Here is a 27,051-nt window from a genome sequence, read left to right as displayed (position 1 = left end):
AAAGTAATGCAATCAGTTACTAAGAAGTAAGCTTGATAATTAGCTACCCTATAATATCCTAGTGGCATCCCTCTTGCCTGTTTCAAACTCCCATTATTGCCTTGCTGATGATTTTTATCTGCTGCTATTTCTTGTTTGCGTTGCATAGCAGGGCTTGAATGTGTGGCTTAGATTGGGAGCTTGAATGTTTGTCACTATGAAGTGATGGGGCATAGATTTGCATCTTGGCTGCACATACCACCTAGTTGCTGATTTGAGCCCATCAGATCTTGTGTGAAGATGTAGAGTGGCTATCTGATGTTTCCCCATCAATGTTTGGGAGGCAGAAAAATTGGCTGAAAGCTGGTCACAATTGTGCCGCTGCCAATTGCCAGTTTAAAAAAGAAAAACTTGCATTTAGAAAGCACTTTACACGATCACCGGATGTCCCAAAGCACTTTACAGCCAGTGAAGTACTTTTAAAGTGCTGTCACTCTTGCAGTGTGGGAAACATGGCAACCAATTTGTGCACAGCAAGACTCCACAAACAGCTATATGGTCATGACCAGATAATATGTTTTTGTGCTGTTGATTGAGGAATAAATATTGGCCAGAACACTGAAGATAACTCAGCTGCTCCTCTTAAAAATTTTGCAATGGGATCTTTTATGTCCATCTGAGAGGGCAGATGGGACCTCGGTCTAACGTCTCGTCCAAAAGACAACACTTCTGACAATGTAGCACTCTCTCAGCATTGCACTGGAAGTGTCGGCTTAGTTTCCTTTGTGTGCAAGTCCTGGAGTGGGACTTGAACCCACAATCTTCTGACTCATAGGCTACAGTGCTACGTAGAAACTTGCTGAAGGCCTAGGATTATGTGCCTGTCATTGTTTCATGAAAGAAGGAAAGACTTGCATTTGTATATCATCTATCACAATCTTAGGATGTCCCAAACCGTTTTACTGCCATGAGGTATTTTTTGATGTCCAGAAGCAGGCTCCCCCAACAGCAATATGATAATGACCAGGTAATCTGTTTCAATGCTGTTAGTTGAATGATAAATATTGGCCAGGGACATAGCCTTCTCTCCTTTGAAATAGTGTTCTGGGGTCTTTTGTGCCACCTGAGAGGACAGACAGACGGGACTTTGTTTCATATCTCATCTGAAAAACGACACCTCTGGCAGTGCAGAAGGAACATTAGCCCAGATTTTATTCTCAAGTTTCCTATGTAGTATAGGGAAATCAGGAAATGAGAAAACATAGATGGGTATTTAACTTTCTTTTACAAACTGAGCACTTTTGTGAGGCAGCATAGGGTGCTTTTGAGTGTTTTAATCAGACAATGACTCTAGGTTTGACCACAATGAGGGCCTTGATCAGATAGAGAAAGGAGAATTAATAGACATATCCATTTGAAGAGCTATGGTGGGTAAACATTTGAATCTTGTACTTTCTGTCCCTTCTTAAATTCCTTGTTACTAAACCAGAGGTTCTTTGTAAAGAGAGGCTCAGAGTGATACACTTCAAACTGAGCAGATAATGAGCTTAAATCAGAGTACAACTCTGCTCACTGCCTGTGGTGAACTAGAAGCTACAACGGAAATTGCAAAAAGAAATCTTAGAAACATTTCGGTACTAAAAGTCAGAGTTTATAAAACAAATTGTCCTTCACAAGGACCTGAATAACATTTCCAGAAACTACACTCTTTTCATCATGACTTCAAGGATCAATGTGTTCAAGGATTTATGTTAGAAAGCATATCTGTGGCAAAAGAGGACAAATGGGCTGAAACACTTTCAATACATTTTTACAAACTCTAATAAAAGATGTCGTAATTGTTACGACCGAGGTGGGAGTAATGCATTGTCAATTCAGTCCCATTACTACACAGCATATTATTAAAGTTTTCCCACTTATGAAAATTAGCCAAATTAAACACTTTATTAAGGCCCCAGAATAAAGTAGACCAAACTAGGTATCTTTAAACAACAAATTAACTATTTAGTAATAAACTAAATCTTGAGCACTATTGAGATAAATTATGTTGAAAAGACTTTATAACTTCTTATTTCTCTTAACCCTAATGCACACACACATACATTAAAAAAAACAGCAGTTATCCGGTTTAAAAATGATGTTTCTTAGGAATGAATAAGTAGCTGGGTTGTACGCCCTGATGACATTCCCGGTTGGTGAGATGTCCCAACGTAGAATAATCAGATGCCACTCAAAGTCTCCAGGCGAATTCGACGAACAGTTTTAAAGGATAGGTGTTCAAAGCACTTTGGTTGCAGCAGATGTCACAGTTCTTTTAACAAGGAGTATAGCAACAGGTCTATTTGGATTTTAAAATTGGTAGTCTTTCTGTTGAAACTTTACTGAGAATTCCAGTAAACACAAACAGGCAACGGAGAGTCAATCCTGAAGTAAAGACTTCTTAGTGTTTGGAAGTAAAAAAGGAATTTGTTACTTCCAGCAATACAAATGTTCTTTTCCGGGGGTTTTCTCTCCTTAGGCAATAATACAGCCTGTAGTTCAATGTAGTTTTTCTGCTAAGACAGACAAAATTCTTCCTTCAGTGGAGAGCATGCTTTGCAGATCTCCAGTTCAAACTGGTTATAGCCAGTCTTTTACACACATTCAAAAGTTACAGTACAACATTTGACCTCCTCTCTCTCCTGCTGTTGCCTAGTAAACAGGTGCAACTGCTGACACACTGTGCTCTTTAGTTTTTAAAGGCAAACTGTTTTTAAACAAAGGAGGAAAAAAAACAGTTCCATGACATAATGTATTTGGATGAGTGCAAAGAAAAATATCCTAAATGAAGACTTACAGTGAATTCTCTTTGAAAGGTCGTACTGGGAAGTCAATTTTGATTTTTTTCCATTGTTCCATGCTAACACCGTATTGGTAATAGTTATGACTTTATTTGACATAAGCAAGAATTAATACATTTAAACAGTAGCATTTCAAGTACAATTGAAAATTAAATTGCTCCCTTGTCCTTTGGATAGAAGCCATGATGCTCTTTCTCGTTCCTTCTACTCTTGCCTCGGGCTGTCTCTTCAGTCGTCTACAAAATTCTCTCCTCACTTACTCCCTTATGTGCACTTCCATTTCCTCTTCCTCTCCGCCTTTTTCAGCAAATCTCCACCAATCACCAACTTTTGTTTCATGGTCCCTCATGCAGGGTTTTGCAGCTTTTATGCTACTTCGAGCTGTGAGTTATCCTGTGCCTGCAGCAATTAGTCAAAAAGCGATGTATCTAAAGGGACAGCAGTTCTGGCTGAAGCTTGAGTTATTTAACTCTTTCAATGCCTAATCCCTCTAAATGCCCTACTAAATGTATATTTCTTTATAATTGTACTCCTTGTAGACTTATCAGTGGATATGTGTGTCCTCCATGTATTAAACACTTGGGAAATACTTCAGTATTGAGTGTCAGCATTGTAGCATTCTTGCCTTTCAGTCAGAAGATTATGGGTTCAAGACCCACTCCAGAAACTTTGGCACAAAATCTCGGCTGAAGCTCTGGTGCAGTACTGAGGGAGTGCTGTACTGTCTGAGGTGCTGCTTTCTGATGAGGTGTTAATCCGAGGTCCTGTCTGCCCTCTCTGGTGAACATGAAGGATACCATGTCACTATTTTGAACAAAAGCAGTGATGTTCAATCTGGTGTCCGAGCTGACATTTATCCCTCAGCTGACATTTATCCTCAACGAACATTTATCCCTCAACTAACATACCTAAAAAAAAATTATTTGGTTATTATCACATTGTTTTTTGTGGGAGCTTGATGTGCATAAATTGGCTGCTGCATTTCCTACATTACTACAGTGTCTGCACTTCACAAGTACTTCATTGGTTGTAAAGCACTTTGGGATGTCTTGAGGTTGTGAAAAGTTTAGTTTAGTTTAAGTTTAGAGATACAGCACTGAAACAGGCCCTTCGGCCCACCGAGTCTGTGCCGACCATCAACCACCCATTTATACTAATCCTACACTAATCCCATATTCCTATCACATCCCCACCTGTCCCTATATATTTCCCTACCACCTACCTATACTAGGGGCAATTTATAATGGCCAATTAACCTATCAACCTGCAAGTCTTTGGCATGTGGGAGGAAACCGGAGCACCCGGAGGAAACCCACGCAGACACAGGGAGAACTTGCAAACTCCGCACAGGCAGTACCCAGAATTGAACCCGGGTCCCTGGAGCTGTGAGGCTGCGGTGCTCGCCACTGTGCCGCCCTCATAAATGCAAGCCGACCTTCCCTTTTCTTCAGTAAGGCAACTATGGGATACATTGAGGAAGGCAGCTACACATGCCAGTAATGCCATTTGATTCTGGATAGGTATTACTGGGTGATTGTACATTCAACTATACACGTAGGGCCTTACTAAATGGCCAGAAAGGCAATGAACATTGCAAAGACAAATGCTGTATGGTAGGTAACAACTCTAACTGGCCTGGATCATTTGTTAAGGAGCGTGTGTTGAAAGTAAAGGAATGATTTGGCTTTTTTGTTTAATTGATGCAACATCTGTTGGGTAAGGCAGCAAGAAACTAAATGTTCTTTTACATTCCTCAATAGGATGTAATAGGAAGAGGAAGAGGGGCAAAGTGTGACCTGGGTTGAACTATATTTGATAAAACTAGAATGTATGATTGCTGTCTATGATGAACGAGAAACTACAACTGCTGTACCAATGCTGTCTGAGCTTCAAAAAGAATTTAAACTGAAAATATTAATTTAATGTTAACTAATTCAACGTATTTTAAAACTTCTCTGTTGATAACTCTAATCATCCTTTCTCTACCCCCCTCCCCAGCCACCCCCATCTTTCTCTGAAGCAATTGTTTAATAGTTTTATTGTGAAATTTTGAGATTCTAAAATTATTCTTCCAACTTCTTTTAAATAATTTGGAAACATAAATTCATAAGTACTTTTAAAGCCTGAGCAAAGGCATCCATTGAATTTGACAGTGGGAAAATGAATAAACATTTCTGTAACAAGAATCCTTTTGGAATTTTTGGTATAAACAAAGCAGAGGTGCTCTATTCATTCCCTTCTGTCTCTGTCCCTAATCTCTGTCAAGTAGACTATAAGATCTTGAAAACAGTTTACCTATAAAATTTTACCTAACAAGTTTTAAAAATCTTCCTGCAACTTGGTTTGAAATTGAAATGTAAAAAGTCCCATTGCTGTGGAAAGGCACATTTGCATGAGAAGATCATTTTGATTTATGCTTAGATTCGACACACTGAACATGCTTAGATTATGGCAATTGGGAATTCAGGTTGTTGGAGTGACTGTTGGGGTGTGACAGTTGTTGGAATGACTGTTGGGGTGCGAAAGTTGTTGGAGTGACTGTTGGGGTGCGACAGTTGTTGGAGTGATTGTTGGGGTGCGACTGTTGTTGGAGTGACTGTTGGGGTGCGACAGTTGTTGGAGTGACTGTTGGGGTGCGACAGTTGTTGGAATGACTGTTGGGATGTGACAGTTGTTGGAATGACTGTTGGGGTGCGAAAGTTGTTGGAATGACTGGGATGCGACAGTTGTTGGAGTGATTGTTGGGGTGCGGCAGTTGTTGGAGTGACTGTTGGGGTGCGACAGTTGTTGGAGTGACTGTTGGGGTGCGACAGTTGTTGGAGTGACTGTTGGGATGCGACAGTTGTTGGAGTGACTGTTGGGGTGCGACAGTTGTTGGAATGACTGTTGGGATGTGATAGTTGTTGGAATGACTGTTGGGGTGCGAAAGTTGTTGGAATGACTGTTGGGATGCGACAGTTGTTGGAGTGACTGTTGGGGTGCGACAGTTGTTGGAGTGATTGTTGGGGTGCGACTGTTGTTGGAGTGACTGTTGGGGTGCGACAGTTGTTGGAGTGACTGTTGGGGTGCGACAGTTGTTGGAATGACTGTTGGGATGTGACAGTTGTTGGAATGACTGTTGGGGTGCGAAAGTTGTTGGAATGACTGGGATGCGACAGTTGTTGGAGTGATTGTTGGGGTGCGGCAGTTGTTGGAGTGACTGTTGGGGTGCGACAGTTGTTGGAGTGACTGTTGGGGTGCGACAGTTGTTGGAGTGACTGTTGGGATGCGACAGTTGTTGGAGTGACTGTTGGGGTGCGACAGTTGTTGGAATGACTGTTGGGATGTGACAGTTGTTGGAATGACTGTTGGGGTGCGAAAGTTGTTGGAATGACTGTTGGGATGCGACAGTTGTTGGAGTGATTGTTGGGGTGCGGCAGTTGTTGGAGTGACTGTTAGGGTGCGACAGTTGTTGGAGTGACTGTTGGGATGCGACAGTTGTTGGAGTGACTGTTGGGGTGCGACAGTTGTTGGAGTGACTGTTGGGGTGCGACAGTTGTTGGAGTGATTGTTGGGGTGCGGCAGTTGTTGGAGTGACTGTTGGGGTGCGACAGTTGTTGGAGTGACTGTTGGGATGCGACAGTTGTTGGAGTGACTGTTGGGGTGCGACAGTTGTTGGAGTGACTGTTGGGGTGCGACAGTTGTTGGAGTGACTGTTGGGGTGTGACAGTTGTTGGAGTGACTGGTGGGTTGCTATAGTTGGCTTTAATGTCCTGGACCTAGAAGCAAAATTACCCAGACTTTGGAACACAGGAGCAGGAGTAGGCCATTCAATGCATCGAGCCTGCTCCACCATTCAATTAGATCATGACTGATCATCGACCTCCACGCCACTTTCCCGCATTATCCCTTGATGTCATTAGTATCTAGATAGCTATTGATTTCTGTCTTCAATATGCTGAATGATTGAGCCTCCACAGCTGTCTGGGGTAGAGAATTCCAAAGATTCAGCACCCTCTGAGTGAAGAAATTCCTTCTCATCTCAGTTTTAATTGGCCTATCCCTTATTCTGATATGATAACTCCTTGTTCTAGACTCACCAATCAGGGGAAACATCCTATTCACATCTACCCTGTCACACCCTTTAAGAATTTTGTAAGTTTCAATGATGTCACCTCTCATTTTTCGAAACTCTAAAGAATACAGGCCCAGTTTCCTCAATCTCTGCTCAAGGCAATCCCGCCATCCCAGGGATTAGTCTGGTGAATCTCCGTTGCACTCCCTCTATGGCAAGTATGTCCTTCCTTTAGATAAGGAGACCAAAACTGTACACAATACTCCAGGTGCGGCCTCACCAAGGCTCTATACAATTACAGCAAGACATCTTTATTCCTGTATGCAAAACCACTTGTGATGAAGGCCAACAAACCATTTGCCTTCCTAATTGCTTGTTGTACCTGCATGCTAGTTTTTAGTGACTCATGAACAAGGACACCCAGGTCCCTTTGGACATCAGCACTTCCCAACCTCTCACCATTTAAGAAATACTGTCTTTGTCTTTTTTTCCCCAAATTGGATAATTTCACACTTATTCACATTATATTCCATCTGCCATGTTCTTTATCCTTGCACTTAGCCTGTCCAAACCCCCTTGAAGCCTCCTTGCATCCTCCTCACAACACGCAGTGCCACCCACTTTTGTGTCATCAGCAAATTTGGAAATATTACAATTGGTCCCCATATCCAAATCATTTATATAGATTGTGAAAAGCTGTGGCCCCAGCACTGATCCTTGCAGTACCCCACTAGTGACAGATGCCATTCTGAGAATGACCCGTTTATTCCAACTCTCTGTTTTCAGTCTGTTAACCAATTCTCAATCCACTGCAGTATATTACCCTCAATTCAGTGTGCTCTAATTTTGTTTACTAATCTACTGTGTGGGACCTTATCAAAAGCCTTCTGAAAATCCAAATACATCACATCCACTGGTGGTTCTTTATCTATGCTATAAGTAACATTCTCAAAAAACTCCAACAGGTTTGTCAAACATAATTTCCCTTTCATAAATCCATGTTGACGCTGCCCAATCATATTATTTTCTAAATGTCTAGTTATCACATCCTTTATAATAGATTCTAACATTTTCCCTACTACTGACGTCAAACTAGCATCTGTAGTTTCCCATTTTCTCTCTTGCTCCCTTCTTAAATAGTGGGGTTACATTTGCAATAGTGGGGTTAAATTTGGCTTCTCGTTCCTGTTTGCTGTAGCTCGACTTGTGTTGCAATTCATTGGGGAATAACAGGGTTGGCCAATGGCAGCTCTTCTCCATTGTGGACCAGCCTCCTGATGCATTCACTCTTTGTAACCACTCACAGCGAATTGCCACCTGGACAACTTGCTGGACAGTTTCTGCCTGGAACCTATTAAAAGGAGGGGTAAAGAGAGAAGATTGGAAGAGAAATGAAATATGTTGCACACAGTCTAGAAAATTCCATAACAGGACATCATGCTGTGCGAATAAAATGATATTCCAGGGAATAAATGTTATATTATTTCAATTGATTAATATTATATAGAATGTACAGCATTGAAACCAGCCATTCGGCCCAGTAGGCCAATGCTGGTATTGATGCTCCACATGAGCCTCCTGCCATCCTACTCTATCTAACTGTATCAACATATCCTTCTATTTCTTTCTCCCTCATTTACTTATTCAGCCTCTCATTAAGTGCTATTTCCCTCAACTACTCAATGTGGTAGTAAGTTGCACATTCTCACCATTCTAACATGTAGTACACCTTAAGAACATAATGTCCTAATTCATAAAAATCCTCCAAATGATGCTGAAGGCTGGATGCAAAAGGATGGCTATTAAACGTTTGTATAGTTGTCGTCATCAGAAAGAATGGGTATATAGTTCTTGCGAGGTTGTGATACTGCTGCATAGTGCATGTTTTGGGTACAAGAGTTGTATTTTATTTCCAACTGGTTGTGCTATGTTAAGATTATTGGTTACTTTCTGCTACCTGGTCCCTGTGTTGAATAGCTTCATTTTGTTTTGCTCTTGGAAAGTGTGCTGTTCGAGCCGCAACTGAAGGCAGGATATTAGTGCTGGAAGGACTGGAGAAAGCCGAGCGCAATGTTTTACCCGTATTAAACAATCTGCTAGAAAACCGAGAGATGCAGCTGGAAGATGGTCGGTTCCTTATGTCTGCAGACCGCTATGACAAACTGCTGAAGGTAAGTGGGACTTAATTCACTTAATCTCAAAATATTGTGTCCTTAGTTTGGTCCCACCCCCAAAATAAAGTTTTTCGGCTCTCGTATGACCAAACATACTGCCAGCTCCAAAGTGAAAGTTACTCCAAAATTATTAGGCGTGAAATGGCCCAATAAACACCATGCCATCCATTCTAATCTACTTTGCCCGAAGTGCCATACATTTCCCACCCTTCATCTGCTAATTCAATATGGTGTTGTTCAAAGAAGCTCTCTGCACTGAAGTGCAACTCTTGTTTTTTCAATCTAAAAATGAAATGCACGTGTGGCACTTATGTTCCTTGCCTCGGGCCTTCTCTTTGGTGAGCTTGCATGGTGTTTAGCATCTACCTCGCTCCTTCTCAAGGCAACCCCGCTGGGAGGAGAATGTGAAGGGAGGTTAGGAACAGGAATAGGAGCAGACCACTCAGTCTCTGGAGCTTGTTCTGCCATTCAGTCAGATCATGGCGGATCTGTATCTTAATTCCACCTACCTGCCTTGGTTCCATATCCCTTAATACCCTTACCTAACAAAATTCTACCAATCTCAGATTTGAAATTTTCGGTTAACTCTCAGCCTTTTGGGGGAGAGTGTTCCAGATTTCCACTAGTCTTTGTGTGAGGAAATGCTTCATAACATCACCCCCCGAACATCCTCGCTCTAACTTTAAGGTTATGTCCCCTTGCTCTGGACTCCTCGACCAGAGGAAATAAGCTTCTCTCTATCTACCCTGTCAAATCCTTGAATCATCCGAAGGATGTTAATTAGATCATCTCTTAATATGCACGCCTAGTATTCCATAATTTATTCCTTTTAGCCTTGGTGCAGCTCTGGTGAATCTGTGCTGCACCCCCTCCAAGGCCAGTATGTTCTTCCTGAACTCCCATCCCCAGAACTGAACACACAATTCCAGATGCAGTCTAAGCAGAGCTCTGCACTGGTGTAAAATCACTTCCACCCTTTTGCATTCCAACTTCTTTGAGATAAAGGCCAATATTCTAATAGCCTCTTGAATTAATTTTTGTACCTGTCCACTAGTTTTTAGTGATTTCTGCTCAGTCTGTCTTTTTGGGCAGGGTCTGCCACCACTCACACCACAGCTCAACCTGCAGGTGGGTTGCTTGGTTCTGACTGCTATAGGCCCTGTAGTCGTTTTTTGAGGAATTGGCTGACTGGCCGGCCAGATATGGGTGTTCATATTGGGCAGCTGCCTCATTTTGCATCCCTATGTCGAGTGAAAAATGCTGCACTTGCATCAGGGTTTCCAATTTGGAAATCAGCCGTTTAGTCAGCAATTTAATTTAATTTTACATGGAAAGTGGGTTTAGCTTCGATACTGTGCTGCTATACCACAACTGAAGTTGGATGATGGATGGGGAATGTTCTGTGCAGTGTGAAATTGAAAATAAAATGGTATTTAGAGGACTATTTATGCTTGGACCAGCAGATTTGGTATCATGGGAAGTGGTTTGATCATTTGGATTCTGTTCCTTAATCATGTCCATATTCATCTGAAATTAGTGTTTCTTTCAAATGTATAATGCTCAAGTTTAATATTCAACTGGCAGATTTACAAGTCCAGTGTCACATCAGGACTGATCATCATTTACCCAGCCACTCCTTCGTCTGCATCTTCCAAACACGCGACCTCTACTGCTTAGAAGGACAAGAGCAGCAGGCGCAAGGGAACACCACCACCTGCAAATTCCCCTCCATGTCACGCACCACCCTGACGTAGAAATATTTTGGCGTTCCTTCATTGTTGCTGGGTCAAAATCCTGGAACTCCCTTTCTAACAGATCTCTGGGGGTGCCACCACCTCAGGGACCTCATGGTTCAAGAAGGTGGCTCATCACTTTTCAAGGACAGTTAGTAATGGGCAATAAATGCTGGCCTTGCCCACGTCCCATGAGTTAATAAAAAAAATTGCATTGATTTGGATGCTTTCAAAAACTGAACTTACAAAACTGAATCCCTGTTCTGCTTGTTATCTTTTTATATTTATTTGCTTTTAGAATGTGATGGGTTATTGCAAGCACTTATTAATGAACAGCATCAGGGTCATGCGTGTAATTTACTGAATTGCAACAACCTTGCACGTGCAATTTACTGAGAACAAGAACTGGAGCTCTTTCAGTCAGTATATTTTTGTCTTGAATGTTTACTCGGGTGGAATTGTAAGGCTCTGCAGAGCCCTCCTAGAAGAAAGCATGTAGCACAGAACTGGGGCTACAATGTTCGAGTGCTCTTTCTAACCAATGTTAATATCTGACAAGGCTCCACAAGCAAAGCTTCACCATTTCTGCTCCTTACTTCTGTTTCTCTAAGTTTTTTCTTCGCTTTGCATATTTATTTCCTCCTTCTCTTTCTCTGGCTTATCTTACTTAGTTCTGTTGCACCCTTCTTTGCTTTCACTCAGCTAAGCCATCACAGCTGAAATCACAAGGTGATTGCTTGGTGAAAGTTTGTTCCACTCATGCCAAACCTCAGACACTTGATGACTGTCAGTGCAATGTGAGTGGGAGATTCCAACAGGAAGATCAAGGGAGGCAACGTTTACAATCATATCCCACTATTTTCCATTCTGTTTTGTCACACTGTTAACTCACACTTTTAGAGTCATACGGCACAGAAACAGGCCCTTCGGCCCATCATGTCTGTGCCGGCCATCAAGCACCTACCTATTCTAATCACATTTTCCAGCACTTGGCCCATAGCCTTGTATGCTATGGCGTTTCAAGTGCTCATCTAAATACTTCTTAAATGTTGTGATGGTTCCTGCCTCTACCACCTCTTCAGGCATTGCGTTCCAGATTCCTACCACCCTCTGGGCGATAAGATTTTTCCTCAAATCCCTTCTAAACCTCCTGCCCCTTACCTTAAATCTATGCCTGCTGGTTATTGACCCCGCTGCTAAGGGAAAAAGTTTCTTACTATCTGATCTATCACTGTTCCTCATAATTTTGTATACCTCAATCAGGTCCCCCCTCAGCCTTCTTTGCTTTAGGGAAAACAACCATGGCCTTTTCAATCTCTCTTCATAGCTGAAATGCTCCAGCACAGGCAACATCCTGATGAATCTCCTCTGCACCGTCTCCAGTGCAATCACATCTTTCCTATAGTGTGGTGCCCAGAACTGTACACAGTACTCCAGCTGTGGCCTAACTAGCGTTTTATACAGCTTCATCATAACCTCCCTGCTCTTTTATATTCTATGCCTCGGCTAATAAAGGCAAGTATCCCATATGCCGTCCTAACCACCTTATCTACCTGTGCTGCTGCCTTCAGTGATCTATGGACAAGTACACCAAGGGCCCTCTGACCTTCTGTACTTCCTAGTGTCCTACCATCCATTGTATATTCCCTTGCCTTGTTAGTCCTCCCAAAATGCATCACCTCACACTTCTCAGGATTAAATTCCATTTGCCACTGCTCCCCCCATTTTACCAGCCCATCTATATCGTCTTTTTCTTTCAATATCTTTTTACAGTAAGACATACTGACTTTAGGCCCCTTTCCAGCACATGAAAGTTTATTTAATACTTTTGCTGCTTTTTTGTGCACAACATATCTGTACTCTTGACCTTTTCCTTGGGTTGTCACTCCTTTCTTTGTCATGCTCATGCGAAGTGCAGCGATTGATAATACAGAACTCTAATTGAAGAGTTATAAAAATGGACTTTTCCATTAAAAAGTGGACAATGTACTTCAAAATGGCCACTGAATGTCAAACTATATTCAAACTGTCTTACTGCCTGGCAAGGACAAAAGGATAAATTCTAATGTCATGCTAGGCTGCCGCCTGCTAAGAATGAGATACATCAATTTTGTCATGAGTATTGATTTTTAACTCCTGTTGGAGCGAGGAAATGACTTGTTAAACAGATCAGCCGTGGCTGGAAAAACACATTTATATACTAACAAACATTGAAGGTGAGGAAGTGCATTCAAGGGCCAGGACTGGTTAGACCACCTGGCTGTTCCAGGGTTTTCTTTTGAACTGGCCACAGAGAGTTTGAACTTAATGTCTGCTTGCTCCTAGACTGAGAAGATCTCTCTCCTGTCTGCTCCCATCTCTTTCTCACCAGCCTCTGAATCCACTGAAGACACATGAACCCCAAGAGAGAAAAGTCTCTTACAGCAAACAAGGTTTAAGAAGAATACTGGGCCCCAATGAAAAACAAGATCATAACAATGACTCTTCAGATATTGCCTCAAACTTTTCCACTTTATTTTTCTTCTCTTTTTTGTCTCTATTTGCATGTGTGTATCGTGTATGCATGCTAGCATGGGGTGCGTCATGCTTCCGTAAGTGTTAACTGAATTAGAGTTTAATAAAATTCAACTTTTCTTCTTTAAACCTAAGAAAGCCTGTTTGTGCTGATTTCTTTGCCTTATAATTGGAAAGCGATGAACAAGGATTCACTAAGGGGGAGCTAAAAACACCATGTGTTTAAAATTTAAACCCTGTTATGGTGAGACCAGGTGAAGGCTGCGAGGGACCCTTAGACACCTTGCTCAGCGGGTCGTAACACTAAGTTAGGAGGCAATTACACCCATCCTGAACCCACCAAGAGATATTTATGAATTGAATGGATTCTTCTGAAACAAAGAAGGTTTGAAGTAGCCACATTTTGGGCCGTTGTCAGTCACCACAGGGAGGTAGATCTATGTCTCCCAACAGAGGCAAGATGTGAGACCATTTTGACCTTAAAAGTAGCTCTTTGGAGAAAGAGGGAGAGACCCAGGACAAACATCATGAAAGCCTGTCCAGCTGGGAGAAATCCTGCAAGCCAAAAGAAGGAGCCCCTGCTGTGATTTCTACACAACTTGTGCAGCAGAGAGCTGAAAGTGATCCCCTGTCTTCAGACTGAAATTTCGACCATCAGAGAAATCTCCAGACAGCCTAGGCCTGCAGCTTTAAAAAGAAATTGACCACCGAGAAGATTCAACAGTTTACCGTCAACCCCGAAAAAACTACCTCACTTCAAACCACTTACCCCTTTTACCCTCTCTCTGTCTCTTCTTGCATGTGTGTATGCGAGTGAATGTGCGTGTGGTTGTGACAATTTCGGGATAATGAATATTTCTCAATAAATAGTTAATCTTCTGTTTTCGACCTACAAGAAAACCTATCACTGTCTGTTTATTTGATAAATAAAACACACAGGTGTTAAAGCCTAATAACAAAAACACTTGCTGTGGTCAGTTGGGAGTTGACCAGTGGGGATCACCCACAACCCTCGCCATGTGGCCATAACAGTTTTCATCAACCCTATAAGGTGAGCTGCCTTCTTTACTATGACAGGTTCAACTCAGCACCTTCCATTTAAATGGCACATTTAATGTTGAGTGGTATCCCAAAGAGGTGTGAGGAAAATGGCTGCTTAACCAAAGATGGAGGGATTAGAAGGGGTGATCAAAATCTTGATCAAAAGGGTAGGTTTTAAGAAGTCTTCAGGGAGGAGAGAGAGGTGGAGAAGCAGATGACGAAGATTGGTTTTGTGTAGTGCCTCATGTCTCAGAGCATTTCATATATAGTAAGTCACTTTGAACTACAGTCACTGCAGGCAAATGTGTCCACCATTTTGTGCACATCACAATCAGTAAGTTGAACAATTTGTTTTTAGTGGTGTTGGTTGGGGGAGGAATGTTGGCTAGGACACCTGGGGGAACTCCCTGTTCTTTTAATTGTGCCATGGGATTTTTGTGTTGACCTGAGCTGCTAAACAGGCAAATGGGGTCTCAATTTAAGGTATCATTCAAAGGGTAGCCCCTCTCATAATGCAGCACTCCCTCACCACAGCATTGATTTACTTGTGCAGATTACATGCTCATGTGCAAGAATGGGCTGTGATCCTACAACTTTCTGGCTCAGAGATCAAATACTATTGCCAAGCCACAGGAACCTGTTCCTTTCTTTAAGTAGCTGACTGACTTGCTTTGAATTTCCAGCAGTCTTGTTGTGGTGCTACTTTGACCTGTAGTTACCGTTCTGCTTTTCATATAGGAACATACGAGGGAGGAGCTGGATGCGTGGAAGATTGTGCGGGTTAGTGAGGACTTCAGGGTTATAGCCCTGGGTCTACCAGTCCCAAGGTATCCTGGAAACCATCTGGATCCTCCACTTCGTTCAAGATTTCAGGCCAGAGACATTTATTGCCTGCCTTTTAAGGTAATCTTAACCTACCCGTGTGATAGTGGTATCAATGGCTATCTTAATGCAAACCTGTTGTGGTTTCTTTATTATGCACAGTTAGGAATGATGCCACTGTGATCTTGATCTTAATTTAATTATTTAGTGGTGGAATGGATTCTTGTAATGCAATATATGCTTCATAACTAATTGAAATCGGTTTCGTACACTTTTTTATGAGAAGAAGCATTGAACAGTTCAGCTGTAGCTCTCTAAACTTCCTGATCTTGGAGAATTAGAAAACACTACTCCCTGTTTGATGAACTTGGATCGATTCAGGAGCAGCCTATCTGCACCTATCTGTCCTCCGACCTGGGGAAAGACTGACGCTAAACCCTTACCAGTTTAAGTTTTTGGGCAGGACAAGGATGGGGGTGAGGGTGGGAGGGGAGAAGGATGAGAGTGAGGATGAAAAAGAGAAGCAAGGATGGAGGGTGAGAGTGAAGATGGGGGTGAGAAAGATGGAAGTAAGAATGGGAGAAAGTGAGATGGGGAGAGAACGGGGGAACTGAAGATGGGGCAGAGCAGGGTGGAAGTTTAGTAGATGAGAAGAGGGGACAGTTTTTGTGTTGTGGAGTCTTGCTTTTTACTAGTATCTGGTACCTGTGGCCAGTATTGATGTATTGCTTATGGGGTCCTAGCACCTTTTCACGTACGAGAGTGTCTTGCTTTTGGTGTACTGGAGTGGGGTTGGGGGTCAGAAGAGGGCAGTCTTAATTTATGTTTATGGGCCCTCTAATTTAGCATGTGGAAGAGTGGCAGAAGATATTTGTAATGGGGGATGAGTTGTTGGGACTGTTTGACTTTTCAGTGCATTGGGCCTTAAATCTCTGCACAACTTTGTGAGATTCAGTTGCTGTTTTTGACACATATATGTGGCGCCCAACTTCAAGATGTTGGAAAACCATGCTATAAACCATTCCCTTGCATGAGTCACTGGCTTTAGGACCAGGGGATTGCAAAGGAGAAAATATGACGGGAGTTGGAATTTGCAGTTTGAAGGAACTCTGAGTCAGCCAGCAGAATGCTGTTCTATTCTTCACTCCTTTTCGCTTTATTGATGTTAATTTTTACTACTTTGCCAGGACCAGTTGGCAGTCTTGTATGCTATCGGACCAAATGTACCCTCTGAAAGGTATGGCTGTTCAATGATATCTTATCTATTAAGTGGGCACAAAGACACAAACCAGATGGGAAAGCCTGTTAGTAGGGCTCGGTATGTTTCTTTTTTCCCCTCTCAGTTGTCTCTCGCTATTTGTGTGCTTGCTGTTGTTTCTTCCTCCCCAATTTTATTCCCCAAGTGTTTCACTGCCTGCCTGTTTTCTCTTCAACCTTCCTAGACCGTGTGCTTTTTGAATTTTCATAGTGTTACGACCAGGTGAGAAAGAGGTCTTGGGTTCCCTTTCAGACTTCACCTGGTCTTACTGTAAGAGGGTTTTATTTTTAAATACACTGTGTTTTAGCTCCCCCTTGGTGAATCCTTGTTCACCACTTTCCAATTATATGGCAAATAAATGAGCACAGACAGGCTTTCTTAGATTTAAAGAAGAAAGGTGAACTCTTATTAAACTTAGACTCTAATTCAGTTGACGCCTATGGATACTGTGACCGCGTGGGTTTCCACCGGGTGCTCCGGTTTCCTCCCATAGCCAAAGACTTGCAGGTTGATAGGTAAATTGGCCATTGTAAATTGCCCATAGTATAGGTAGGTGGTAAGAGAATTGAGGGAAGGTGGGGATGTAAGGGAATGTGGGATTAATGTAGGATTAGTATAAATGGGTGGTTGTTGGTCGGCACAGACTTGGTGGGCCGAAGGGCCTTTTTCAGTGCTGTATCTCTCTATGATTCTCTATACATGATGCGCCCACGCTAGCATGCATATGCGATACGCACATGCAAATAGAGACAAAAAAGAGCAGAAGAAAAATAAAGTGGAAAAGTTTGAGGCAATATCTGAAGAGTTTTTGTTACGGTTCTTCGAGCTCACAGTAGAGTCCTTTTGTAGGTTGATCTTGCTTTTTGTTGGGGCCTGGTAATCTTCTTAAACCTTGTTCGCTGTAGGAGACTTTTCTCTCTTGGGGTTCATGTGTCTTCAGTGGATTTCAGTTCCGTGAGAAAGAGATGGGAGCAGAGGAGGTCTTTTCAATCCAGGAGCAAAGAGCTTTCTCCCAGTTCAAACACTGTCTGTACAATTTAAAACTCCCCAAGTTGGCCAGCAGGGTCGTCACATGACTGGTATAACCACTTCTGGCTTTGTGTACTGGGTGGGTCAGGGAATGGTCCTTTGTTCCAAGAAGTGTCTGTTAATATGCAAAAATGTCCTTCCAGCCAGGGGCTTGGCAACCTGTTGTAACAGGCCTTCTCTTCCTCCCAGCAACAATTTGAAATTTAATGTCCATGTGGTAAAATTAATATGCCTCATTCTTGGCAGATGGGGGCCTGCATGACAATAGATATGTCCCCACGTTTGAATCACTGATACAGATGTGTGTAGCAAAGGTCCCAGCACTGATTCCCTGGGCATCCAAATAGTTGCTTCCTGCCACTCCCAACACAGCTCCATGCACAAACACCCAGTCTCTCTGGATGAAACTAGTTGCCAATTTCCTTTATTAACTGCCCACCTAGTCCATTCTTTGCTACCTGATGGATGAGCCTCCATTGGGGCACTGATGAAGTCTAGATATACAGTGTCCATGGAGTTGCCTTTAAAGATCAGCTTTCACACATCCTCAAAGCACTCTAGCAGGTTTATCCAGTATCATCCCCACCCATAAAGCGTGCTGTCTTGCTGTGATGACTTAACACCTTTAGCTTTTTCACAATATCGCTATTGAGGATAGGCCTCTAACATTTTACCTGCAACCCATGTGAGATGTTTTATTCCCTTCTCTCCAAGCCTTTGGTAAAGCTTCTGGTTCCCATGCCTCCATAAAGATTCCTGTAAACACATGACTAATTTCATTGCCCATTTCCTGACGTGCCTTTGTGTACAAGCTGGGTCCTTATGGCTTTGAGTTCCTGATCAGTAGCAATTGCTATCATTAAAATTTCCCATTTGTTTCCACAGAAAACTAGCTCTCACTTTTTGGGAAAGAATCAGGGTCTTCTTCTGTGAACATAAGTACAAAATTAGTGCTCAGAATTATGTAGAATTGCAGCAAAGTTACAGCACACAAACAAACCATTTGGTTCCACTGGCCTAAGACAATCTCATCCTAGCCTACACAAAAGCAAAAGACTGTGGTTGCTGGAAATCTGAAATAAAAACAGAATATACTGGAAATTCTCAGCAGATCAGACAGCAGCTGTGCAGAGAGAAACAGAATTAACATTTCTGGTCAATGACCTTTCATTTGAACGGAAGAAAGTTAGAGATGTAACTGTTTATAAGCAAGTACGGAGGCATGGAAAGGGGCGAAAGAACAAAAGGGTAAGTCGATGAGTAAGTAGGAGAGATTAAAGGACAAAAAAGGTGATAGTGCAAGGCGAAAGAGAAATGGTAATGGACAAGCAAAACATGTCTAGATGAGCTGTTAATGGGAGAATGCAGAATCATTGCCAACAACTGCCATCCAAAAACAAACCCAAAAAAAGAAACAAAAAGAGGGAGCAGTGTTCATGATCGATAATTGTTGGAATCAGTGATGGGTCCAGAAGGTTGCAATTGCCAAATCGAAAGGTGAGATGCTGTCCTCGAGCTTACGCTGAGTTTCAGGGAAACAGTGTAGGAGGCCAAGGACAGAGAATTCAGAGTGGGAGTGGAGTGGAGAATTAAAATGACATACCAACATACGAATTAGGAGCAGGAGTAGGCCACTCAGCCCTTCGAGCCTGCTCCGCCATTCAGTAAGTTCATGGCTGAACTGATTACTCCACATTCCAACCTACCCCTGATAACCTTTCACCCCTTGCTTATCAAGAATCTATCTACCTCTGACTTAAAAATATGCAAAGACTTTGCTTCCACTGCCTTTTGAGGAAGAGAATTCCAAAGACTCTCAATCCTCTGAGAGAAAAAAATTCTCCTCATCTCTGTCTTAAATGAGCGACCCTTATTTTTAAACAGTGACCCCGGTTCTAGATTCTCCCACAAGGGGAAACATCCTTTCCACATCCACCCTGTCAAGACCCCTCAGAATCTTATATGTTTCAATCAAGTCGCCTCTTACACTTCTAAATTCCAGCGGATACAAGCGTTGCCTGTCCAATCTTTCCTCGTAAGATTGCCCGCCCATTCCAGGTAGTCTAATAAACCTTCTTTGAACTGCCGCCAACGCATTTATATCCTTCCTTAAATAAGGAGACCAATACTGTACACAATACTCCAGATGTGGTCTCACCAATGCTCTATATAGCTGAAGCATAACCCCCCTACTTTTGTATTCAATTCACTTTGCGATAAACGATAACATTCTATTATCTTTTCTAATTACGTGCTGTACCTGCATACTAGCCTTATGCGATTCGTGCACTAGGACACCCAGATCCCTCTGCATCTCGGAGCTCTGCAATCTCTCACCATTTAGGTAATATGCTTTTTTATTCTCCCTGCCAAGATGGGCAATTTCCCACTTTCCCACATTATACTCCATTTGCCATGTCTTTGCCCACTCACTTAACCTATCTATATCCCTTTGTAGCCCACTTATGTCCTCTTCACAAGTTACTTTCCTACCTATCTTTGTGTCATCAACAAATTTAGCAACCATACCTTCGGTCCCTTCATTTAAGTCATTTATATAAATTGTAAGAAGTTGAGGCCCCAGCACTGATCCCTGTGGCACACCACTCATTACATCTTGCCAACCATAAAATGACCCATTTATGCATACTCTCTGTTTCCTGCTAGCTTGCAAATCTTCTTTCCATGCCAATATGTTACCCCCCCCCACACCATGAGCTTTTACTTTTTGCAATAACCTTTGATGTGGCACCTTATCAAATGCCTTCTGGAAATCTAAGTACAATGCATCCACCGGTTCCCTTTCATCCACAGCACATGTAACTCCCTCAAGGAACTCCAATAAATTGGTTAAACATGATTTCCCTTTCACAAAAGCATGTTGACTCTGCCTGATTACCTTGAATTTTTCAAAATGCCCTGCTATAGCGTCTATAATAATAGCTTCTAACATTTTCCTTAAGACAGATGTTAAGCCTATAGTTTACTGCTTTCTGTCTCCCTCCCTTTTTGAATAAAGGAGTTACATTCGCTATTTTCCAATCTAACAGAACCTTCCCTGAATCTAGGGAATTTTGGAAAATTAAAACTAACGCATCATCTATCTCACTAGCCGCTTCTTCTGATACCCTAGGATGAAGTCTATCAGGACCCGGGGACTTGTCAGCCCGCAGCTCCCACAATTTGTTCAGTACCACTTCCCTGGTGATTGTAATTTTTTTGAGTTCCTCCCTTCCATTTCTTGACTTACAGCTAATACTGGGATGTTACTTGTATCCTCAATAGTGAAGACTGATGCAAAATATCTGTTCAATTCATCTGCCATCTCATTATCCATTATTAATTCTCCAGACTCACTTTCTATAGGACCAACACTCACTTTGTTAACTCTTTTCTTTTTAAAATATCTAGAGAAACTCTTACTATCTGTCTTTATTTTTCTAGCTAGCTTTCTCTCATACTCTAATTTTTACAAGTGACTGGAAGCTTGGAGTCAGGCTTGCAAACTGAATGGAGGTGTTCACAAAGCGGTCATCCGATCTGTGTTTAGTCTCTCCGATGTAGAAGAGACCCAATGTACTAAAGTGAAAGATGTATAAGTAAATCACTGTTTCACCTGGGAGGAGCATTTGGGGCCCTGGACGGTGGGAGGGAGGAGGTACAAGGGCAGGTATTGCATCCTGCGCCTGTATAGGAGATGCCTTGGGAAGGCAAGCGGATGGTAGAGGAGTGGACCAGGGAGTTGCTGAGGGAATGCTGCCTTCAGAATGCTCTCATTATGCTTCTCACTGGCACAGAATTCCTGATCATCAAATTAATCTTAATGCTCCTTACATCTCTATCTTATTTTGAAACACTTGCGTTCACCCCTTGATGCTGTTCTTCCCAGCATTTACACTCCTGATTTCTGACCTCATTTAAATTCTCTACTTCTAACATTCTCGCTATTGATTCAATTCTATGCTGTTTCCTGGTCTTCAAACTATCCTTGCCCTTGCCATTCTACTTTAAATTGACCCCCACTGTTGTTTACCTTCTCTGCCAATATACTGATATCATTAAGGTTCAGGTGAATGCTGTACTATTTGTGTAGCCTCCCCCTGTCTCATACTTCACGCCAAAGTCCCAAAAAACAGAACCCTTTCTTCCTGCACCGTGTCTAATCTGCTTCTGCCTATACCCCCCATTGTGGTATTGATGGTACTCCAGAGGTTGCTACTCGAGAGATCCTTTTCTTTAATCTAGTGTCTGTCTGCTGAAAACCTGACTTTAGGATCTCCACACTCCCTGTGTTGTGCGCCTTGATCACTGGTTGTTCCTCCCACCGTACTTGAAGTTTTTCCAGCCACTGCATGACTTTCTTCACCCTGGCATGAGGGAAGCATCGATCCTGCTTGGGTAGGATCTTAATTCTTCAAATGATGCAGATCCTCTGCACACCACAATCCTCACACGTCTATTCCTGCAGGTCCTGAATCTGGTAGTTGGTGTTAGAGGGTCAGTTAGTTTCAGTGTTCCTTCAGATTCTGGAACTTTATATGGTGAAGAGGTAGTGGACTGAGTGCAGCCCCACCTGTCTGCATCTTCATGCTGCTGGGGTTGCCAATTCTGGTTGGACATATTCCTGGTTGTGTCACCATATGACATCCCCCCACCACCTCCACCTGCCCTCCCCTTGTGCTTTTGCCATTGGTCGCACAACACATCTATCCTCATGGTGCATCGCCTTTCCAAACCAATCGGAAAGCAAATAGACTCTTCATTACCTGGTTGGGTGATTCTTGATTTTCAACCAAACAATCTTTATTCCTAGCTCCAATATTTTTATAACTGGTAAACAAAAACATTTAAAGAAAACACGCACAATTTTTTAATGATTGTATAATTTTTCTCCTGGGTTGCTTGCAGCAGTCTGCTGAAGATTAATCTTTAATTCCAGTGACTCTAGGCCAATCCTGGAGGGTTGGTAACCCTATGCTACCTGCGTGATTAAGTTGTGGTTTCCCCTGAACCAATTGTGGGTGGGGGATACTTGTCACTCAAAGAGTGAAATAAAAACTTAACTGATAGGTTTTTCCCAAGATAGTTTCCATGCTGTTGCAAGGTAAGAAGTGAATGCCAGTAACGGGCCCAGGCTCCTCAGGGAGTCAGAGGCTGTGGGGATGAGCACAGGACTGGGGGCAGGATCACAGAATGGCAAGTGAGTGGAGCTCAGACAGCACATGGAATGAGGGGAACACAGAGGATGTAGGGCTGGAGTTGGTTACAGACTACTCCTCAGTCTCTCCACTTCCCTTTCCAACTTGACAACCTCCAGCTCTTTGACCAAGTATTCAGCCACTTCTCTTACCTCTGCTACCTTGGCTCTGCATCCATTCCTTTTCATTTTCTCTCGGTGAAGCTTCTTGCCATGTTTTTTTAGGTTAAAGCTGTTACATAGTGAAAGTTGTTTATCTATTGTGCAGTTTTCAGTGTGCTTGGAGAACATTGGGTGAACTTAATTTCAGGGTGTATTTAGCTCTTGTATTTCTTTCCTTTTGTTTGTGTGCCCATTTACTTCATGGAGTGTAGGAAATTTACGGGAGGTATTATGAACTCTGTGAATCAGGAATGTGTGTTAGGAGTTCAGGCATTGAGGTCAGTGCCTGGTTATCAATCAGTACAGAAAATCGTGTTGGGCGCATTGAGTTCCACGCTTGAAATCTGAATACCTGCTCCCGTTGCATAATGTTCTGTGCCCGGAGTGTTAGTTTGAAATTTACCCTCACTTCAGACTATGGGGAGAAAAAACTTTTGCAACTTGGAATGTTGTGTTATTTCAGCAGAATGGGAGTTTAATTTTCCAAATTTTACTGAAAACTAAAATAGACTATCAGCTGTCTAAGGAAATGAAAACTTACAGTGGTTGGTATATCCTGCAGCTTAATGACAAAAGTATTCTTACTGCTTTACCAGAGTATCTCAGATGTTATCCTTTGCAACGACCCTCTGCTCTCAAGAGTCCACAACTCTTGGTCTGCCTGAGTTCCCTGTGGATAACTTACCAGCTGTCATTAAAATCATGGTATGTATAACCGATAGCAGAGCAATGGAATGAGTTTTAATTCTGCAGACAGTTGAATTAACGTGCTGTTCTCTGACCAGGATGTGTTTCCCACGTTGTCTGCCCAGCAACTGCTCCACAGACTTTATCCGTATGATTTAATGCTTGGGAAAGAAGGTAGAACTGGAGTGGAGGACGTATTGAAAGTAAGTAGGAACCATTGTGAAAGTGAAGCTCTTGTTATCGTGATCAGTTTACTGTTTACTCTGATTGCCCATTTAGGCCAACTCTCCACAGGGAGAAACTGAACTGTCCCTTAAAGGGACAGGCCAGATTAGCAGCTAAACATCGCAGCTGTACTGCAGACGATGTCATGGGAGTGCACCTCTGATTAAAAAGTACTTTGTACCGTGATCGAAATTTAACCGGCCGCCACATAATTCAAGTGCACATATTTAAATTCAAAAAAAAAGTTTCTGTTGTTAATATAAACTTTCTTATTCGCAGAAGTTATCCCGTGCTCTAACGTGCTGTGTCACACAGCGGTACGATATGGGTTTGTAACTACAGTTCCCTGGGCAGTGAAAGGAAAGGATAAATGAGCCTGAGTATTTCTTGCATATGGCCCAGTGACCAGTTCAAGAGTGACATCAGTCGAGATATTGCCTTGCAAATTTCACTGGAGTGGAGAAAAAAAGAGAAAAGTAAAGTATTCCAAGAAAACGGACATACTTAAAAGTAACCCCAAGAAAAGTATATACCCTAGTAATAGCAAGTACTGGCAGAGTGACTACCATTGGAATCAACTCATTGCTTGCTGTCTTTCAGATGGAGAGTAAAAGATCTCATGCCACTGATTTGAAGAAGAGTAGGGGAATTCTCCCTGATTTCCTGGTCAATATTTATCCCTCAATCAATATCACTAAAACGGATCACCTGATTATGAGCTCATTGTTTGTGCATAAATTAGCTGCAAGGTTCCTTATATTAGAATCAAAACTACGTCAAACTATTTAATTGACGGTGGAGCACTTTGGCTGAGGCCATGAAAGGTGCTATATAAGTGCAAACACTTTTTGTATTTCTTTTTTCCAGGTGTATTTGTGTTCTCATCTGTCTTGACGTAACCAGTAAACTGAAATGTGTGACATTGCTATGGATGTGAAAATACGTACCAATCTAGAGCATGCTACAAACCAAAAGCATGTTAAGCAGTTGAGATTATATCAGTAGTTCACCAATGACACATCATGAGGGGTCCAGACAGAGTAGCTAGCGAGAAACCATTCCCATTGACAGAATCAGAGGGCACAGATTTAAGGTGATTGGCAAAAGAAACAAGGAAAAGCTATTTGATGCAGCAAGTGGTCATGATCTGGAATGCACAATCTGAGAGGCTTTCAAAGGGGAATTGGGTAAGCACCTAACGGGAAAACATTTTCAGGGCTAAGAGGAAGGCTGGGGAAGTGGAACTCGCTGAATTGTTCTTGCAGAGTGCTGGCACTGATTCCATGGGCCGAATGGCTGCCTCCTGTCCTGTAGCCATTCTATGATTCTAAACCTGCAATAAATTATTGCGTTGGAACACATCCCTGAGTATGGAGGCCTGTTGTTTGTGATTGTTTTCTTTTTGACTGGCTTCAGTTGTTTTTTGCTATAGGACGGTAATGAAAAGCAGGCTTTATTAGTGTCACTGAATTAAACGTGTTGCAAGCAATTATACTTGGATTTATTTTTCTGGCTGATACACAATGTAGCTTCTATGTATTGTAAAGTCATAATACAATGCTGCTTAGTAACCTAAGCACAGTATGAGATGTAACAGCAACAATTTGCATTTATAATAGTCTCTTTAACATTGTGAAACATCCCAAGGTGCTTCACAGGAGCATTAACAAACACATTTTGATACCCAACCACATAAGGAGATATTAGGACAAGTGACCAAAAGCTTGGTCAAAGAGGTAGGTTTTAAGGAGTGACATAAGGAAGAAAGCAAGGTAGAAAGGTTTAGGGAGGGAATTCCAGAACTTGGGGGCTAGGCAGTTGACAGCAGGCTACCAATGGTGGGGGGATGAAATAGAGAATGTGCAAAAGGGCATAATTAATGCATTGTTAGGGTGAATTCAGCACGCAGTGATACTGTGCTTGAACAAAACATGGATTAAAGATGGGACAGCAACACAGTTATAGTGATTCTCCATCCCCTGCTCCCTTCTGGTATGGCTGCTTCATAGGAGTGTGGGATTGTTGAATTTAGCCTTATCCTATGTGTAGATACTGGAAACTGTCATTGCTAACTCTTAAATAAGTGCCTGCCAAATAACTTACTCAAATATTAAACAAATGAAAGTTATTGTAGAAGAAGAAACAAGAAAGACTTGCATTTGTACAGCACATTTCACATCTTGGAACATCACAGTGTGCTGCACAGCCAATTAATTAGTCACCGTTGCAATGTAGATAAACAGGTAGCTAATTTGTGCCCAGCAAGGTCCCAGAAACATTAGTGACATGCAATTACTGATTATAGCTCACACAGCAAGGAATCCTCAGGTGGTTGCAAGTTTGTCATTTTGCCTGCTTATGCTCAGCAAGACTGGGTCAAAGTCCCCGAGGAGTTCTAATGTATTGTAGCTTCTATAGGTTTAATTACATAGGACAAATGTAGGTATAATATGTCTTTATGTTCTGGGTATATGCATAAGCTCATTTAATAGTTTAGCTATCATTTGTTGTGCAGGCTAATTAATATCTTAGGTTATTTATTATAGAATCATAGAGTCATAGAGAGCTACAGCACTGAAACAGGCCCTTTGGCCCACCGAGTCTGTGCCGACCATCAACCACCCATTTATACTAATCCTGCATTAATCTCATATTCCCTACCACATCGCCACCTTCCCTTAATTCTCCTACCACTTACCTATACTAGGGGCAATTTACAATGACCAATTTACCTATCAACCTGCAAGTCTTTGGCTGCGGGAGGAAACTGGAGCTCCCGGTGGAAACCCATGCGGTCACAGGGAGAACTTGCAAACTCCGCACAGGCAGTACCCAGAACCGAACCTGGGTCACTGGAGCTGTGAGGCTGCGGTGCTAACTACTGTGCCATTGCACACACGAGAGCTCATCAGTTCACTGTAACCTTCAAAGTCTTATCCTCTTTCCAGCATGTCCATAACACAAGCCTATTCATGCAAGGTTACTGCCCTACAGTCTTTTTGACTGATTTTCTATATACCTACTGCATTTCTTATATATTCTTTTGGATGGTTAATGAAGTAATGTCTCCCATCTTCAAGCCTGACCTTGTATTATTGCAACCATCACAGAGTCAATCTTTAATATATGTTTGTAAATATTTTGTATTAAGCAAATCTTACTTTGGCTATTCTACCTGGTACACCTATACAGCATGGTCCCAGAATCAGCAATCAGATGACTGACCAGATGACTTTTATGATGCTGTTGGTTGAGTGGGCGGAGAAAATTCCATGCTGCTATTCAAAGTGAAGCATGGAGGTCTACCAGTCCATCAACTTTTCATGCCTCAACTAA

General features: G+C 42.2%; 1 protein-coding gene across 2 annotated transcripts in view; it reads left to right on the top strand.

Moving 5' to 3' along the window:
• Positions 1-27,051, top strand: part of vwa8 (von Willebrand factor A domain containing 8) — a 402,749-nt gene that overhangs the window by 91,899 nt on the left and 283,799 nt on the right. For both annotated transcript variants that reach the window (XM_068040239.1, XM_068040240.1), the window contains 5 exons: positions 8,877-9,044; positions 15,074-15,238; positions 16,345-16,394; positions 23,400-23,508; positions 23,589-23,693. In XM_068040239.1, coding sequence (XP_067896340.1) covers positions 8,877-9,044; positions 15,074-15,238; positions 16,345-16,394; positions 23,400-23,508; positions 23,589-23,693 — 597 coding nt within the window. The remainder of the gene's footprint in view (positions 1-8,876; positions 9,045-15,073; positions 15,239-16,344; positions 16,395-23,399; positions 23,509-23,588; positions 23,694-27,051) is intronic.

This window comes from Heterodontus francisci, chromosome 10, assembly GCF_036365525.1.
Source record: "Heterodontus francisci isolate sHetFra1 chromosome 10, sHetFra1.hap1, whole genome shotgun sequence".
Classification (NCBI taxonomy): domain Eukaryota; kingdom Metazoa; phylum Chordata; class Chondrichthyes; order Heterodontiformes; family Heterodontidae; genus Heterodontus; species Heterodontus francisci.
Note: the sequence above shows the minus strand (reverse complement) of the source record. Positions and strands in the feature narration are given on the sequence as shown.